The 16,278-nt window shown below is 33.3% G+C and overlaps 2 protein-coding genes across 2 annotated transcripts in view; both read left to right on the top strand.

Moving 5' to 3' along the window:
• Positions 1-16,278, top strand: part of LOC131850938 (protein kinase C, brain isozyme) — a 205,463-nt gene that overhangs the window by 36,751 nt on the left and 152,434 nt on the right. The gene's annotated exons all lie outside the window — the stretch shown is intronic.
• Positions 193-884, top strand: LOC131850857 (uncharacterized). The gene has a single exon (XM_059201270.1). The coding sequence runs from the start codon at positions 272-274 to the stop codon at positions 689-691; it is 420 nt and encodes a 139-aa protein (XP_059057253.1). The 5' UTR covers positions 193-271; the 3' UTR covers positions 692-884.

The raw sequence follows: 16,278 nt of genomic DNA, 5'->3' as shown, positions 1-16,278 counted from the left end.
GACCTGTAACCGTTACATCATTCAGTGGGTAACTCGATCTACCCTCATTTTTCTCGTCACCGTCACCCATCGTTACAAAGGCGTCCCGGTGGATCCATTAGTTACGCCACTCCTTAGTTTCGAATGACGCTTCTTTTTAATTGTTCTTGTGAACGAAATGTTGAAGCATCACGTAAAGCGCGTTATGGGTAATACACATTTATCGTTTGAAGAACTATTAACTTTGTTCGCACAAGTGGAGGCTATACTAAACAGTCGTCCATTGTACCCTATGTCATCCTCTCCTGACGATTTTCACTCCTTATCTCCTGGGCACTTTTTAATCGGCAGACCTTTAAATGCACTGCCGGCACCGGCATTAGAAGACAGCAAAATAAACCCAATCCAGCGACACCTTCGTCTTGAGCAAATCCGACAACATTTTTGGAGAAGATGGCAATTGGAATACATCTCTGAACTACAACAAAGAACGAAATGGAAGACCGATAAAACAAAACTCAATATTGGAGATCTGGTCTTGCTGAAAGAAAAGGATGCTCCGCCATTGTGCTGGCGTCTTGGACGGGTCTCTCGACTGTTCCCAGGCTCGGACGGTGTAGCACGGGTGGCAGATATCAATACTGCAAGAGGTTGCGTGCGTCGACCTCTGGTTGGCCTGTGCCCTTTGCCAACTTCTGAAGCTTCAAGTTGAAAGTCATGTCTTTCAAAGGAGGGAAGATGTTCGCGCGCTTAAGTTACGGCAAAAATGTAACACTTTGTTGCGGGTGGAAGAATAATAAATGTCACTCACTACTAACTCGGCCATTTTACACAAGTGATTCTTGCTCTGTACAATTTTATTATATTAAATGTCTAAATAAGTAAAATATCGAGTTTCACTAAAGAAATTCCAATCTTGTGCTAAATCATATCAAATCTAGAAGTGTGTTCAGCTAATTACAAGGAAGCTTGGAAGCTGCTTTGTGATAGGTACGATAATAAAAGAATTCTTATTAATCATCACTTAGATTCATTATTTAATATTCAACAGTTACCTAAAGAATCTGAAAAATCACTACGTTTTTGGTTGATCATGTCACTAAAAATTTACGTGCGCTTCTTGGCCAGCCTACTGATTACTGGGACATATTGATCATTTATATGCTAACATCTAAATTAGATACTACTACCATGATAAAATGGGAAGAATTTCGTAACAGTTTGGACGACGTACCAAACTTATTACAATTCAATAAATTTTTAATTGATCGTGCCGATATTTTACAATCCTTAAATCGTAATAAAGGTACAAACGACAATCAAACTTTCAATAATTCATCTAAATATTCTTCATCTAATTTTAGCAAACCACCATATGCACCACGTTCTTTGCAAGGTCAATTTTCTAAAAACAATAAGCGTAATAATTTTGAACGTGTACAGCATATTAATACTTATGTTAATACTACGGAAAATAAGCCTAATATTTTACGTTGCATAATCTGTGATGGAAATCATAAGATTTATGATTGTACAACTTTCAAATCAAAAAATATTCACGAAAGATTTTCTTATGTTACTAAATACAAATTATGTCCTAATTGTCTCAGACAAGGTCACGCTACCACTGAATGTAGAATGGGTCCTTGTCGAATGTGTACTCAAATGCACAATACCCTTTTACATAACTCTAATAATATTCATTCTCAATCCAATAGGAATGAATCTGTAGTAACTTTTTGTAAACAAACCCCAAGCCAAGTTCTTCTGTCTACAGCTTTGTTAGAAGTATATAATCCTGAAAACAGTAAAACGGAGTTAGTTCGAGCACTTTTGGATTGCGGTAGTCAGTCATCGTTTATCACAAAATCACTGCAACAAAAATTATCTCTTAAATGTAATTCATTAGATGCTATTAAAGTCATAGGAATAGGTAACAACTGTTCAAATAATGTTGTAGAATATTGTAACACTAAATTAAAATCAATTAATAGTGCTTACCAAGTGAATTTAAGATGTTACGTTCTTAATGAACTGACTGGTAGTCTCCCGAAGGCTCCTATTGACATACAAAATATTAAAATACCAGAACATATTAAGCTAGCTGATCCAAATTTTTACTTACCTGGTCCTATAGAAGTGTTGATAGGCGCAGACATCTTTTGGGATATACTTGGCCGTGAGCAGCATGAATTGGGCTCGAATTTACCAAAATTACACAACTCTAAATTTGGATGGGTTGTTGCTGGTCCGTTGCATTCAACTATCATAAATAATAATAATATTCAATGTAATAAGGCAATTATTTCAAATTGCAATATAGACGAAATGTTAATAAAATTCTGGGAACTAGAAGAATTGCCACGAAAGAATATTCTTAGTCCCAACGAAATAGCTTGCGAAAATCATTTTATAAACAATACAGTACGATTAAATACAGGCAGATTTTGTGTGAAATTGCCCCTAAAGGAATCCCCAGACTGCCTTGGTAACTCATACTATTTAGCAAAAAAAACGTCTACTAAATCTTGAAAAAAGATTCAGAAAAAATAAAACTCTAAAATTACAGTATATAGAATTTATTCGCGAGTACTCTGATTTAGGACACCTGTCTCAATCACCGGTATTCATTCCAAATTCGTCTCATTATTTTTTATGCCATCATGCTGTCTTCAAGGACGACAGCGAGTCTACTAAAGTTCGTGTCGTGTTTGATGGCTCCGCTCCTACAACCTCCGGATATTCTGTCAATGACATTTTGATGGTAGGTCCGAACCTTCAGAGCTCTCTTCTCTCCATTTTAATCCGATCGCGTCAGTACAAATTCATTTTGACAGGTGACATCGCTAAAATGTACCGCCAAATAGAAGTTCATCCTGAAAATCGCAATCTACAACTTATTTTGTGGAGAGAAGACGAGCATCAGCCTATCCGAACGCTGCAGCTGAGTACTATCACTTACGGTACTGCAAGTGCTAGTTACTTAAGCACCAGATGTCTTTGGCAGGTGGGAGAAGAGTGTGATGACGAATTAATTAAAACAATCATTCATTAAACATCAGTCATTAAACATAATGTTTCATTATGGTACTGAGGTAATACCTTAATATATAACTGTGTGGTTTTCTTATTATACATTGACAATAACTGTAAATTGTTTACTTAAAATTAACGATTATTTTAATGGAAATAAGAAATCTTTATAAAGTTTTAGGTAAGAGATTTTTTGCCTTCGGTTCGAAGATTTTTTCATCCTCATACAACTTTTTACTGGATTTTATCTTACGGAAATCCGCCAAAATATCGAGGTCAATCCTCGATATTTTTAAGACAGTAAAATTAAGCCAAAAAAAAATAAAAAAATGTAAGGCTGACAACCCTATTATCTTGTACTCCTTATCTTGTAATTTCACTGCTACATCTCACCATTCAATATGTTTATATAAATATGTATAACTATTAATGTAAAATATTACGTATAAAATTTAATATATATAGGCAGGAGTAACTTAGTCATCCCCTAGAGATATATACTAAATTACTATAACTTTTGCGGTATCAAGTCGGCTTAAGTATAATAATCTATCAAAATATATACATATTTATTATTAATTTCTCTGTTATTATATTTTATATTTAATAACAGAGAAACTAATAATCCGGAACACAGTTTGCAAGCCGCTGGCAGTAAAGTTAAGATAAGTACCCACGCAGATCACTTTATTCAAAGTCTCCCTCTGGAAAATCTTTTATAACGTCAAATGCGATCGCTTAATGTCAAATGGAGACCTTTGACATTCGGTACACCCACATTACATCGCTACTTATTCCAGTTATCTCGGGATTACTTTACAAGTTTGCGTGGTAGTTAGTGGATTTCGGACTGAATTTTGCTATTTTGTTCGTTATTAATTGCGAATCTCGTAATTATATTACCTACTCTGAGTAGTTATTTAGACTATTTTTTAAGTTTAGTAATTAGTAATTTCGAGAAAAGGCCCACTCATGGATAAACAAAATATCTCCTTTGGATGGTCTCTGTCTCTCTATCCTTGTGTCTCAGGCGTCTATATGTTACAGTAACCATTTACCATCAGATGGGCCGTAGGCTTGTTTGCCACCATTGTAGTATAGAAAAAAAAATTTAGAAAACCAATATATATCATATATCCTAACAATATCCTATAATTCTTGTTCCGAACGGATCTTAGGTAGCGAAGTTTGAAAATTATTTTTATTTATTATTATTAGAAGAAAAGAAAACGAGCACAGCTACAGGTCGCAATGCTACAGGTCTTAGCACATAACAATAGCCCGAAATCCTCAATAATAAAAAAACAGCTTCAGTCGATCGAGTCTATGCTACGTTCATAAATTAAGTTTATTTTTTATCGTAGAAATTTTCTATAACAAAAGTCTGATTTTCTCCGTAATAGATTCTCACCCGAAATAAACATTTGTATTCAGGTATGTAAGCGAGCCTAAGTCAGGCAGGCAGAAGGTACAAATAGACCTTCACAGTTCAGTGGATCGTAGTAAGTACTCACGGTGGAATCCGGAAGAAAAACTGCACCAACAAATAAGTCTGTCAGATATTTAGTCGCATTACCACATCGATAAATAAATAATAAAAAAATGTGCCGTCACAGCTTACATAAGGAATATAATGGAATTCAGTAAACATATGTTAGTAATGACGTAAAAAAACGCAAGTAATGACCACAACAAGACATAATGCTGCAAAAACATGGTTTCCATCGCTAATTTTGAGTTGCACTCACACTCGACGAAACTCACTCACGATTTACAAATATTAATAATCTATACATATAAATAAAATTGGAGTGTCTGTTTGTAATATTGAAATAACCGTTTTTTACTACATACATGCATATGAATATAAATACGGGACATACAACAAAATAACATTTTTTACAATTTTTGTCTGTCTGTCTGTTTGTTCGGGCTAATCTCTGAAATGGCTGGACCGATGTTGACTGGACTTTTTTTGGCAGGAAGTTGATGTAATAAGGAATACCTTAGACTACTTTTATTTTAGAAAAATAAAGTTAAATTCCACGCGGACGAAGTCGCTAGTATAATACAATATTTCAGGACAATTCACACAGCACCAACTAGTCCCAAGCTAAGCAGAGCTTGTCTTATGGTTACTACACAACTGATATAAATATATATAGAAAACACCCAGACTGTTACAAACAATAATACTCAAATATTTGTACCGTGCGAGGTATCAAACCCGGACATAAAGCGGTGTGCTAAACTGCTAGTACACCGAGGCCATCAATTAAAAAAATAAATAACATATAAACGTATTTACTAATATTTTTCTTAAACTAAATTACGACACGGAAACTTTGTGCAACGACGTCAGTCTAGATACTTAAGTCTTGTCTATTCCTGCCGCTAAGCAGCTTACTTCGTAAGCTGTGTTCCGGTTGGAAGGTGACATGGCAGCGAAATGAAGGCTGGATACATTACACAGTCTTCAGAAAGGCCAACTCATGTAAGATGTCACCTGATGTTGCGATGTCACTGATGCTGTTTATGTATCAGACAAAATTTTTAAATGTTTAACCTGTTAAATTTATGATTATTCTCACGCCTTTTATCTTGTAGATCTGTGTTTTAACTTTTTTTTTAATTATAAATTTGAAGTAAATCGTACAATACTATAAAAAGTTTCGTACAAAAATTACCCCAATCTCACCCTAACGACTATAAGTTTTAAAACACTATTAGAAAAATTGGACTAAAACAGTTCCAAGGGCCTTCTGTCTCTATATCAAAATTCATCGCAATTGGATTTGGTGTAAGAAGGATGTCACCTGATGACGCGATGTCGGTTATGCTGTTCATATATCAGACTAAATTCTAATGATATAAAATTAATATGGTTAATATTGTTTAACCTGTCGTATTTCATAAAATTTATATTCCAAAAAGGATAGAATATAACAGTAATACATTATGGTGCACAGAAAAAAATAAGTACAACAAAAATTACATAAAGCCTTATAGCTTAAAACAATTATATACTTATCATATAATATTTAAATACAAAGGGATCTATGTAATTTATTCTATGACTAGATGTTACCCTACAGTATGCAACTATGTCCACGTATAATTATTTTTTTCTTTATATTCTGAAAATAAATAACATTTCTAAAATAAAAGTAGTTTAAGTTACTCCATATAATGAGTGAAAGTCTATGAGTGAAAAGCCAATTAAAATCGCTTTATTTATTAAAGAGATTAGGAAGTACAGATAGACAATATTTTTAATTAATACATCTTGCAATTTTCAATTACTAATAATAGTAATTATTTCTATAGATTAATAATTACTGCTCGTATAATCACTGTCCCGATAATCTAGTGTTTTTTTATTCATACGCAATGCATCATATCATTAAGAAAAATTATTAAAATAATTATACGCGTGTTGAGGCAACCTAAAAACACATAACAATCGCATTACTAAAAAGCACACAAAAACTACTGGTGACACCTTTAGAATAATTAGAATTCAAATTAAGAAGAATCATCAAAATCTGTTCACCTAAGAAAAGTATTAACAATACAAACATTAAAAAAATGCAGTCGTGTTTAGAATTAATTTACTTTTGTTAATAGAAGTATTAGCTAGAAAATAGCTACATAAAATTAAACTACATTCTCTCCTTTCTTACTTCAACATTATATTGTTTTCTTTATTTTCTAGATTGCCCGGTACAACAGTGTAGGAGCTTGTTACTTTATCCGTTCACCTGTTAGACCGCGATTAATGCTGTCCATTTTATCCGGGCCGCTCGTTACGGCAAATAATTATGCGATTTAGTTAAAAAGGGGGACTTTGTTGTCAACCCTAATAACGATAATGTCCTGTAAACACTGCCATCATTTTTATCTTTTCGCCAAGGTATTGTTTGGGATTAAGTACACACTATAGAATGGTTGCTAGCTGACATTGTTGATAGAAGGTGTTTAATATTATGGATGTACCTTTTAAACACTGTTTTAAATTCTTTTTCACTGTTGTTTACATTTGCACGAATTAAAGAAAAGTATTTATTATTCATTCATAATTTAAGAGCTGCGCTCCTGTGTGCCACTGAATGTCGTGCTCGTGCCATCTCTTTAGTTGTTGAGACGACTCCAAATTTTTCCCTATCTTGGTCTTCCCCTTCCCCTTCTCCTCTTTCCTCTAAAAGTCATTATAATAATAGTATAATCTTTATTGGAACTCAAAAATAACATTTTACGACGGAGTAGGCAGTGTAACGATGACAGTCACATTAGTAATATATATAGTATTAAAGTAATAAATAATGAATATAATTTTTTTAATATACCCATTAAAAATAAATAATTTAGAGAAAGAATGCACATATGGTTAAACTAGACTACAAATTATTATTAGTGATATTTGTCTTTCGTTGTTCAAATGTTTTTTTTTTTTTAATTCAAATAAACTTAATATAGGCACTTTTGAATTGTCATATTTCTTTATATTCCATCACTCATTAGAATAGATTTTTTTTTAATCATATAAACTCACATTTAAGCATTTTTCTAATAGTGGTATTTACTTTTGAAACCTACTGCCACCTAGGGATATCAATCTCATTACAAGAAGATTGAGCAAAATACTTGCGTGTTGCTCTTTTAGATAATTGAATAACTACATTTATATGTTGAAATGTAAATACTAACTAACAACTAGCGCTAATTCATTAGCATTTGGAAAGCAGCACAGGAAAAACGAGCCAGCTGCTCTGGCTCATCATGAGAAGAATGAAGAAGAAACTTATGTGAAAGACGGCTCTATAAAGTACTGGCCTCGGCTTCGCCCGGGTGTACATATATGATACATATAAATCTTCCACTTGAATCACTCTAACTATTAAAAAAAAACTGCTTCAAAATCCGATGCATAGTTTTAAAGATTTAAGCATACATAGGGACAGATAGCGGCAGCGACTTTGTTTTATACTATGTAATGATAATGATGAAGATAATTAAAATTATATGGATATACTTACATGATAATTGCTATAATTTTAGTTCACTCGCCACAAGTTTCAATAAAAAGCCCTGCAGGCCCGTAATAACGTTTACGGCCTTCATTACGTTTATCACGTAATCCTCGTACGACGTAGTTTCTTAATTAGCTTTTATACCATCTTTATCACTCAATGTATCTGTCTCGTTCTGCCTTAGAACATACGTTGTAATTAGCGGCAATTGATTCAAAGTTTTGCTGAATTGATTGTGTTCGCGAAACGGCAGTTTATTTTGTTTGCTAAGAAAATATCGCAACAAAGCTACTTAATATATAATATTGTGTTCAAAATCTACCCTGTATCATCATAAGCACAGATTATTATATTAGAGTCCGTCAGTTTTCTGTTCCCGCGTCTTTCCTTCCCCTCCCTTAACTAGTAACAAACGGACCGTACAGCGGCCTTGACGCGCGCGCGCATTTGTTGTGAATTAAAATAAATTAAAACTGTAAAACCTACTGTGAAAGTGTGTGAAAGCTAGCGAAGATATCTTCGAGACCCTGAAGCCCAAGAAATCCGCAGAACCATACAGGTACGTGACCTACCGTTTTCCCTAACATTTTGGTAGCAGAGTAGTTTCCCAAACAAATGTGAAATGTTGTTTCACTGTTTGTCTGTCTTTCTCATCTTCATGAGATATGATCGTAATTAAATTTGAGAAGAAGTAAATTACATTACGAGAGTGGTGTTTGGCCAGTAACCGTTCACCATCAGATTGGTCGTATGCTCCATTGTCACTGCTGCTGTATAGAAAAATCTGATATCTTAAAAATAATATGGAAAAAAGGGTTAATAATGTGAATTGATGACCTTATAGATAGCAATGTACCATGTCAGGTTGACCTCCACATGGTTCCTTCAGGAAACCAACATGATAAATGATTAGCGAATGGGCTAACTGGTGTGACCTCCAGCTGATCCTATCATCCTTCACTGGATGGTCGCGGGTTAGATTCCTCACACGATACAAATATTTGTATTCATGAGTATGATTATTTGTATCAGTCTGGGTATTTCCTATGTATAATAATATGTATGTATTTACAAAAATGAATATATCTATTAATTTGTGTCAGTTGTCTAGTACCCATAACTCAAGCTCTAGCTAGCTTAGCTTGGAACTAGATGACGCTGTGTGAATTGTTCTGAGATATATAAAGTCGTAATACTGACTTCTTTACGGGCGAAGTTGCAGACAAGTAGTAAAATAGTCGAAACTTAAAATTTTTGATACTTGAAAGATATTGTGAACTACTCGTAGCTACTTTAATATAGTCGGCATTCGATATTACTATTGAATTGAAATAAGGTAAGTTCTATCAGCGAAATTATTCGTTTAACCATTATTGGTATTTTAATACATTTTAGCAATATAAATGTAATAGAGTATGATTATTTGTATCGGTCTGGATATTTTCTATGTGTAATATGTACATAATTACGAATATATCTATGTATTTCTATCATTTATCTAGTATTTCATAACACAAGCTTTAGCTAGCTTAACTTGGGTTTAGATGGCGCTATGTGAATTGTCCTGAGATTATTATTAATATGTGTATTAAACACGAAAGTTTAACAAAAATCACTTTTAGATTAATATTGTTGGTAAGTAGTTAGTAGTAGTTGTTCTACGGTCTACGCCGTAGAGGTTTGTTGTAAAGATACGCGTAGCGCTGTAGCCTACTACGCTGCGGCTTTACGGCTACACCGCCCGCTACGCAATCTTCTTGGCTGTGGCATCATTGATATAAGAGAAGTACTTTTATCTATTTGTTAGTATTATTAATACGTGAAGCAAAAACTTTGTACCCCTTTATCAAATATTCGTGGATGTAAGAAATTTCGCATACTTATAATTTATGTAGAGTCACAAGTAAAACAAACAACCTTTTCTAGTTTTTTATATACGAAAACAATGTAAATGGATAGCTATTTATTTAAATCGTTTGTTCTGTAAGATATATTAGTGTTTTATGTACGTAGTATATCTTCCGAATAAATTATAAAAAATATAGAAATATACATTGACACATATTTTTAGTCCAATTTCTAACTTATAACCTCTCAGTCTAAGTACTAGTAGCGTACCACTAGGCCATGACGTTCTCAAATTAATTTATAACGGTTCACTTATAAGGTTTACGTGACGGAGCGGTTTTAATTTCTGAGATTTCTCATTTGTTTTATTGTGTGCGTAAATTTTGCCGACGAGGCTACAAATTAGTAATCTGTGGTAATAAAAACGTTTAATGGCATTGTTATCGGGAAGAATTTACTTTGTACTGAAAGAAAGGGGCAATGAACTTATGTTTACTATATACAGTACCTTGATCAAATTACACAGGGTCATCTAAATGTAACAGATTGTTATTTATGTAACAGAACGGCAAATAAGTTGATGGCTATCATGACGGTAAGCTTATAAATCTCAATAGTCCTATGGACTTTGTAGTTTTTAAGTTTTGTAGCCTTTTTCCTTTGGTTACGGCAGAACGTGTGGACGGCTGCACCGATTTCGCATTTTTTTTTGTTGTATTAATATTATAAGGAGAAGGTTATATAAAGTAGAAACAGAAAATAGGAAAGTTGCGCGGAATGCGAACTCTATATTCACATTTATTAAACAGGACAATGTTTGTCCAAACTCCGCTCCACTTCTATCCTCCACTGGGGCTGGAGTGGTCACCTTAGGTGAGGCAGTGCCCCAAATAAATGGGCCCGGAGACGTGCACGTGTCCCTACGTGAGTCCACAGTCTAGTAGTGCGCTATAGGTCGCCCTAACAACGTGATGGGGCCTGCTCTACCATATACAAAGTGGGCCATTAACGCGACCTCGCGACTACGACAATGTCGCTCGTAAGTACACCATATGGTTTTTAGTAGGTAAGAATTCCATACACCCCCTCGGCACCCCTCTGACGGGCAGACGGTCTTTTACAGACTACATATATAAAAATAAAAGGAAAACGTCTGTCAGGTTAGCTAGTGTAAGTCAAGTAATTCATGTATTAAAAATCAACGTTGTAGCTTCGGCTACAGCAATATGCTGAGCTGAGTCATGATTAGCAAATAGTTGTTAGTAGTGTATCGGCTTTAATTATAATTTTACTTTATTGGAGTGGCAGTGTGTATATATATATATGTTTTCATATATTGTATACATACTGCAAAATTAATTTAATGTAGATATGCTAATGTTAACTTTTTTGCTAAATAAATATATATTATTATTAAAAAGTAAGTATACGTTTTTCTCTACAAAGTCAATGAACAGTTCTAAATACCACATGCCAATAATCTATTAAAAGTATCAACGATACCACATCGCAAAAGAATGTAGTTAATAGCAACATGCAACAAGAATGTAGCTGTTAAAAGATAATTAGTGAATGAAGTTTAGCCGGCGATAAAAATAAAAGAAAAATCATAAAATGTTTATGTAAAAATACCGATATGAACGTGGGTGGCAGTTGGCCAGCCGAGCGGGATGCAGCCGCGGCTGTCGGCTCGCCCGCGCCTTGTTTCCCGCAGCTAATGAATGAAAAACGGATTTTGTTGTCAACGTGCTTTTTTTTTGTATATACGACGAATATACTTATTTTGGGAAGATTAATGGTGTAATTTTAAATACTGTCTGTCAATACCAGGTTGTCTCTAAGAGATTGCTAATAGCAATAAGACTGCCTTTTGTAAAACATTTTCAATGTTATTTTCAAACACTTCTTTGGTTATTTACTGATCTGTGCGCAAAGAGTTATTATTATTACTTCTATATAGTGGCGTTGTGTGGTCTTTCCCCACTTGTAGACATCCGGTCCCTTTATTTTATTAAATTCATAATTTTATAACAATTAAAATACCTAGGTTTTTAGGTAAATAACAATATAAGAAAAGTACTAGGAGTATGAGACTAATTGTGCCCGCGGTTTCACCTGCTGGAAATTTATAGCCTAAGTGTTATTCTGATGTATAAACTATATTACTGTAAAGCTTCGTCGAAATCCGTTCAGTAGTTTTAAAGAGTAGTGAAAGAGTAATAAACAATCATTCATCCATCTATTCTTCCGCTTTTATAATATCAGCAAGATACTTTTTATGTGATTAAATTACGCAGAGAAATTGCGGTTATTGTAATAAGTTTTTGTCGTAAATGTACATTAGTTCAACTCGATGGCTTTAAACAAAGTTTCTTTACACTCCACTTAATACCTAGCTGCCTTACAAGTATCTACAATCCTGAACATTAATGCATAGTAACACATAAATTATGATACCGCCAGTGCAGATAAACAATACATAATGCGCTTTATTACAAAGTGTGAAGGTAGAGTTTTGTGTGTCGTGTTGTATAAGTTTTATATGGGTCGTGAATGACTATATTCAGGTCGCTGTCACACCTTGTGGGCCGTATCGCTGGAGAACAATGTAGTGCTCTACAATGGATCAAAGTATACTTTATCTTATTTAAAGTGTATCGTGTGTCTATACGTCTATACAGAGCGGAAAAACAAGAGGCTCTTGAGGAAATACTACAAACAATATTGAAGATAGCAAATTATATTCAATGAAAAAATAAGAGCGTGTAGTGAGTATTGAACCACCGACTTTCGACATCGAATTGTGACTTAATGTATAATGATTAATGTTACAAATTTTTAATATACATTTTTTAATGTTTATTTTACTTAAGAATATGATAAAACTTGTCTTTTTATAATTACTACCATATTCTGACAAATAACTAAATAATGATATATTTTTCTTCTTTATTATTTTTCTCCTCGGCTTTTATCGTTATTTTTGCTACATAGAGGCCTAAGACAAGTACATTATAATGCTATGTTATTACGTGAATATAGTATTACTATATCCTACTCTTATTATATGAGTATCGGCCAGACCATTTTATTATTATTATTATAAAATGTTATATAGTTTTTTATACCAATTATTTTTAGAAACAGAAATGTTTTGTCTGGAGTCCCGGACTCAATTGGTATAACTATTTAATAAATGCCACCGTATTTTTGCAATCTCAAATCAATATGTATTATTATATATTCTGGGCTTATAGCTTTTAAATTCGACGCGTGTCAAGGTACAGAGGGCGATTTAAAATAAATTAAAAACCTCTTAACCGCAAAGTACATGTCAAAACAAATTGCTTTTAGGCAAGTTTCGAAGTTCTTCAAGTAATTTACATTTTACTTAGAAAAATATTTTACGGCGCTGTTGTTTCATTTCTGTAGTTCTATGTTGGAGTGATTCAAAAGTTTTTTAATTATGATTAGGTTGTGACAGGCTTCTCATAGAAAAATATAACAATTATCAGTAGATTCACATGTACTTCAGTATTTTTATCGTCATAATGATTCAATATCGTCTCACCACTAAATATTAACTCAAAAAAGTCAAGAATTTTGTTTCATTTACCACACTGGCCAGGCGACATGGTATAAGCGTGTTTTTTCGATTTTTCTTCTCATGCATCGTAATTTTCGGTGCAGTTACAGACATACACAGATAAAAGACAAGTATTTATATTATATTGAATTGTGGCTTTTTCATCATCATCATCATTGCAGCCCGGAAGACGTCCATTGCTGGACATAGGCCTCCCCTTCCCCAAAATTGTGGCTTTTAAAATTAAATGTATAGTAAGCTAATGTTCGTGGTAAATGCTTCTAAGGAATAAAGTGTCTAATTTTTGTCCCCGCACTCATTCGCTGTTTTTTTTTAAGTGTTGGTAATGGAATGGTGCACTCGCCTGCGCTAACGGTTTACACTGGCGGGACACTCATTCGATGTTAAATCACTTCTCTTTGTCAAAAACTATAATATCTTTATCATTAAGTCTGCTTTTTGTTCCACATTTTAATGGTCAATAAAGCAATAAATGGTTAAATAAATAAAAAAAACTCTGTCGATATTAAAACCTCTCTCTATCAATATAAATGTGTAATTCTATTATTAACAATGCTTTAAAGTTATTCAATAGAATTCTATTGTAGGAACTTTGAATCGTTTAGTCAGTCAGTTAGAACGTAAATAATTTAAATTGATAGAGGACATAGATAAGTAGCAATAGAATCTTTTGTATTTTTTGTCTATGACGTTATACTTTTATTTGCGTCTTCATTGATTTTTTTTGCGAATCAGATTTTTGTGGTGATTTTATAAAGTTATAATTTATTTATACGAAAAGCCAAAATTACAGTGTATTTCTTAATTACAATTTAATATGTAATATGCAATATATATGTATATGCGTATAAAACTATGTACGTAATTGCGTTTATGTAGAAGCGACAGTCAACATCTAAAACTAATTAACCTAATTTAATAATTCACATAGTTAACATAGTCTGTTCTTAATTACCTCCTTTATTTCTAGTTTCCTCTATATGTTATAATTAATTTATTATTATGTTTACTTACAGTCTTCTAGCTGGGTAATTTTGGTAAAGGATAACAAAACTTGACAGGAGGTTGTTGAGAACAAACTGAGGTTTACGTTTTTTATTTTTTTGAATTTGGAATGTTATGGTAGCTGATGGTTCATCTGATGAGAAGTAGTCTATTATATCAAGTTAGGTGTTGTTTTGCGTAAGTATATTTCATTACTTAATAAATTTATATTATTTGAATTCGGAAGTCTTTAAGTTTAATTATATATAGGTACATGTTATTTTATTTTACCTTTTTTTGTTTGGTTTTGTTTGTATATTGTAATCACCGTTGAAAAACACTGAGTAAATATTTTTCTTTCTTTTTATCTCGAGCTGTTTTACTTGGTCATATATAAAAGCGTGCCGTATCGTCCTTTTTTGTTTTAATCTAAGGATTATATCGATTTCGGAGCGTTTCCGCAAACGAGCTTGTAGTTGGGCCAGATATTGGGGCTCGTCCAAAATTGTTTTCATTACTCTTTAAATTGGAATTAATTTGAATCTTCTAATTGGATTGTGGATTCGTATCAGTTATATGATACAGCCAAACTCCGAGCTTCTCTGCAGATGACACGTTATGCAAGTTAGATGTACTTAACTTGCTTAACAATTTGAAACTTCTGATTATAAATGGCACGCTATTTGTTAATTGGTATCTCTGAAGTAGGAGTTTTGAGTCTTTCAGTGGTAAGCGTTCATTTGATAAAATTTTGCCTTGTTGTGGATCACTACTTTGGGAGTAATATAATAATTATATATCAGGATAATTCACACAGCGACATCTAGTCCCGGGCTAAGTATGCTCCATGTAGCTTATGTTATGGGTACTAGAGAAATCAAACTCGTCACCATCGAAAGTACCAAGGCAGTCAATATACAAGAAATATATTTATATTTCATGAATTAAAGGTTAACCTAATCACATTATTATCATTATATTATCTTATTGGTATCAGTTGGTAAATTCCTGTTATTTTCTTAGACTTTTAGAATGTCTACGCACCCGAATAGTTTATTTACGTACCTCCAACGACAACCAGGGGTTAGGATTGCTGGTCGTTGGTTACGAACCATATCTGAATATCATTAAATGTTTTTAATGCAACAAAAGACATCTAAATATTATTAAACATTTTTAATGACACAAAAGGGTGCGACGTAGAGGTAATAATTCGATTTGTACACGTATAGATTTATTAAAATAAATATATGCTGCTAAGGGTATTTAAAAGACAGGAAATCTAAATAATGGGTTCAGCTTTTGCGATTGAGGTAGTAACATGGACCCACGTCTAAATTAATATTATAAAAACCTTGTAACCTTGTTTCTAAACGAAGAATAAAAAAAAAACTGAAGCGATATAAAAAAAAAATAGTGTGTCTATTGACTTCAATATACGGAATACTAGATGCGCTGTTTGAAAATACTTATACAATTTATTAAAAATCGTTATTTATACAGCCATGGATTATATTATGGCAATTCAACCCTGTCGAAGTAAAGATGGGTCGAGAGTAGTTTATAAAAAGGATAAAAGGTCTGGGTTGAACGGGCCATTTCAACCCCAGTAGATCGTTTGCAGCAGCCGTTTCCGTCACACGTGCCGACCCCACGATCGAATCCTAATTCTTAAGAACAATATGTGTGTCCCATAACATTTGTATTATCATTTTACTTAAGGGTTATGGGACAGACATCGTTTTTCATCCTTGCTCACGTGTGTGTAGGGTCTTCTCTTACGGTGGATATAGACAG

This window comes from Achroia grisella, unplaced genomic scaffold (genome assembly GCF_030625045.1).
Source record: "Achroia grisella isolate CSIRO2021 unplaced genomic scaffold, CSIRO_AGI_Agris_v1 utg1061, whole genome shotgun sequence".
NCBI lineage: Eukaryota > Metazoa > Arthropoda > Insecta > Lepidoptera > Pyralidae > Achroia > Achroia grisella.
This window is presented reverse-complemented; position numbering and strand designations above follow the sequence as displayed.

What these genes read in the sequence shown, in the direction of transcription:
- LOC131850857 (XM_059201270.1), top strand. Translation starts at nt 272, where the DNA reads ATGTCATCCTCTCCTGACGATTTTCACTCCTTATCTCCTGGGCACTTT.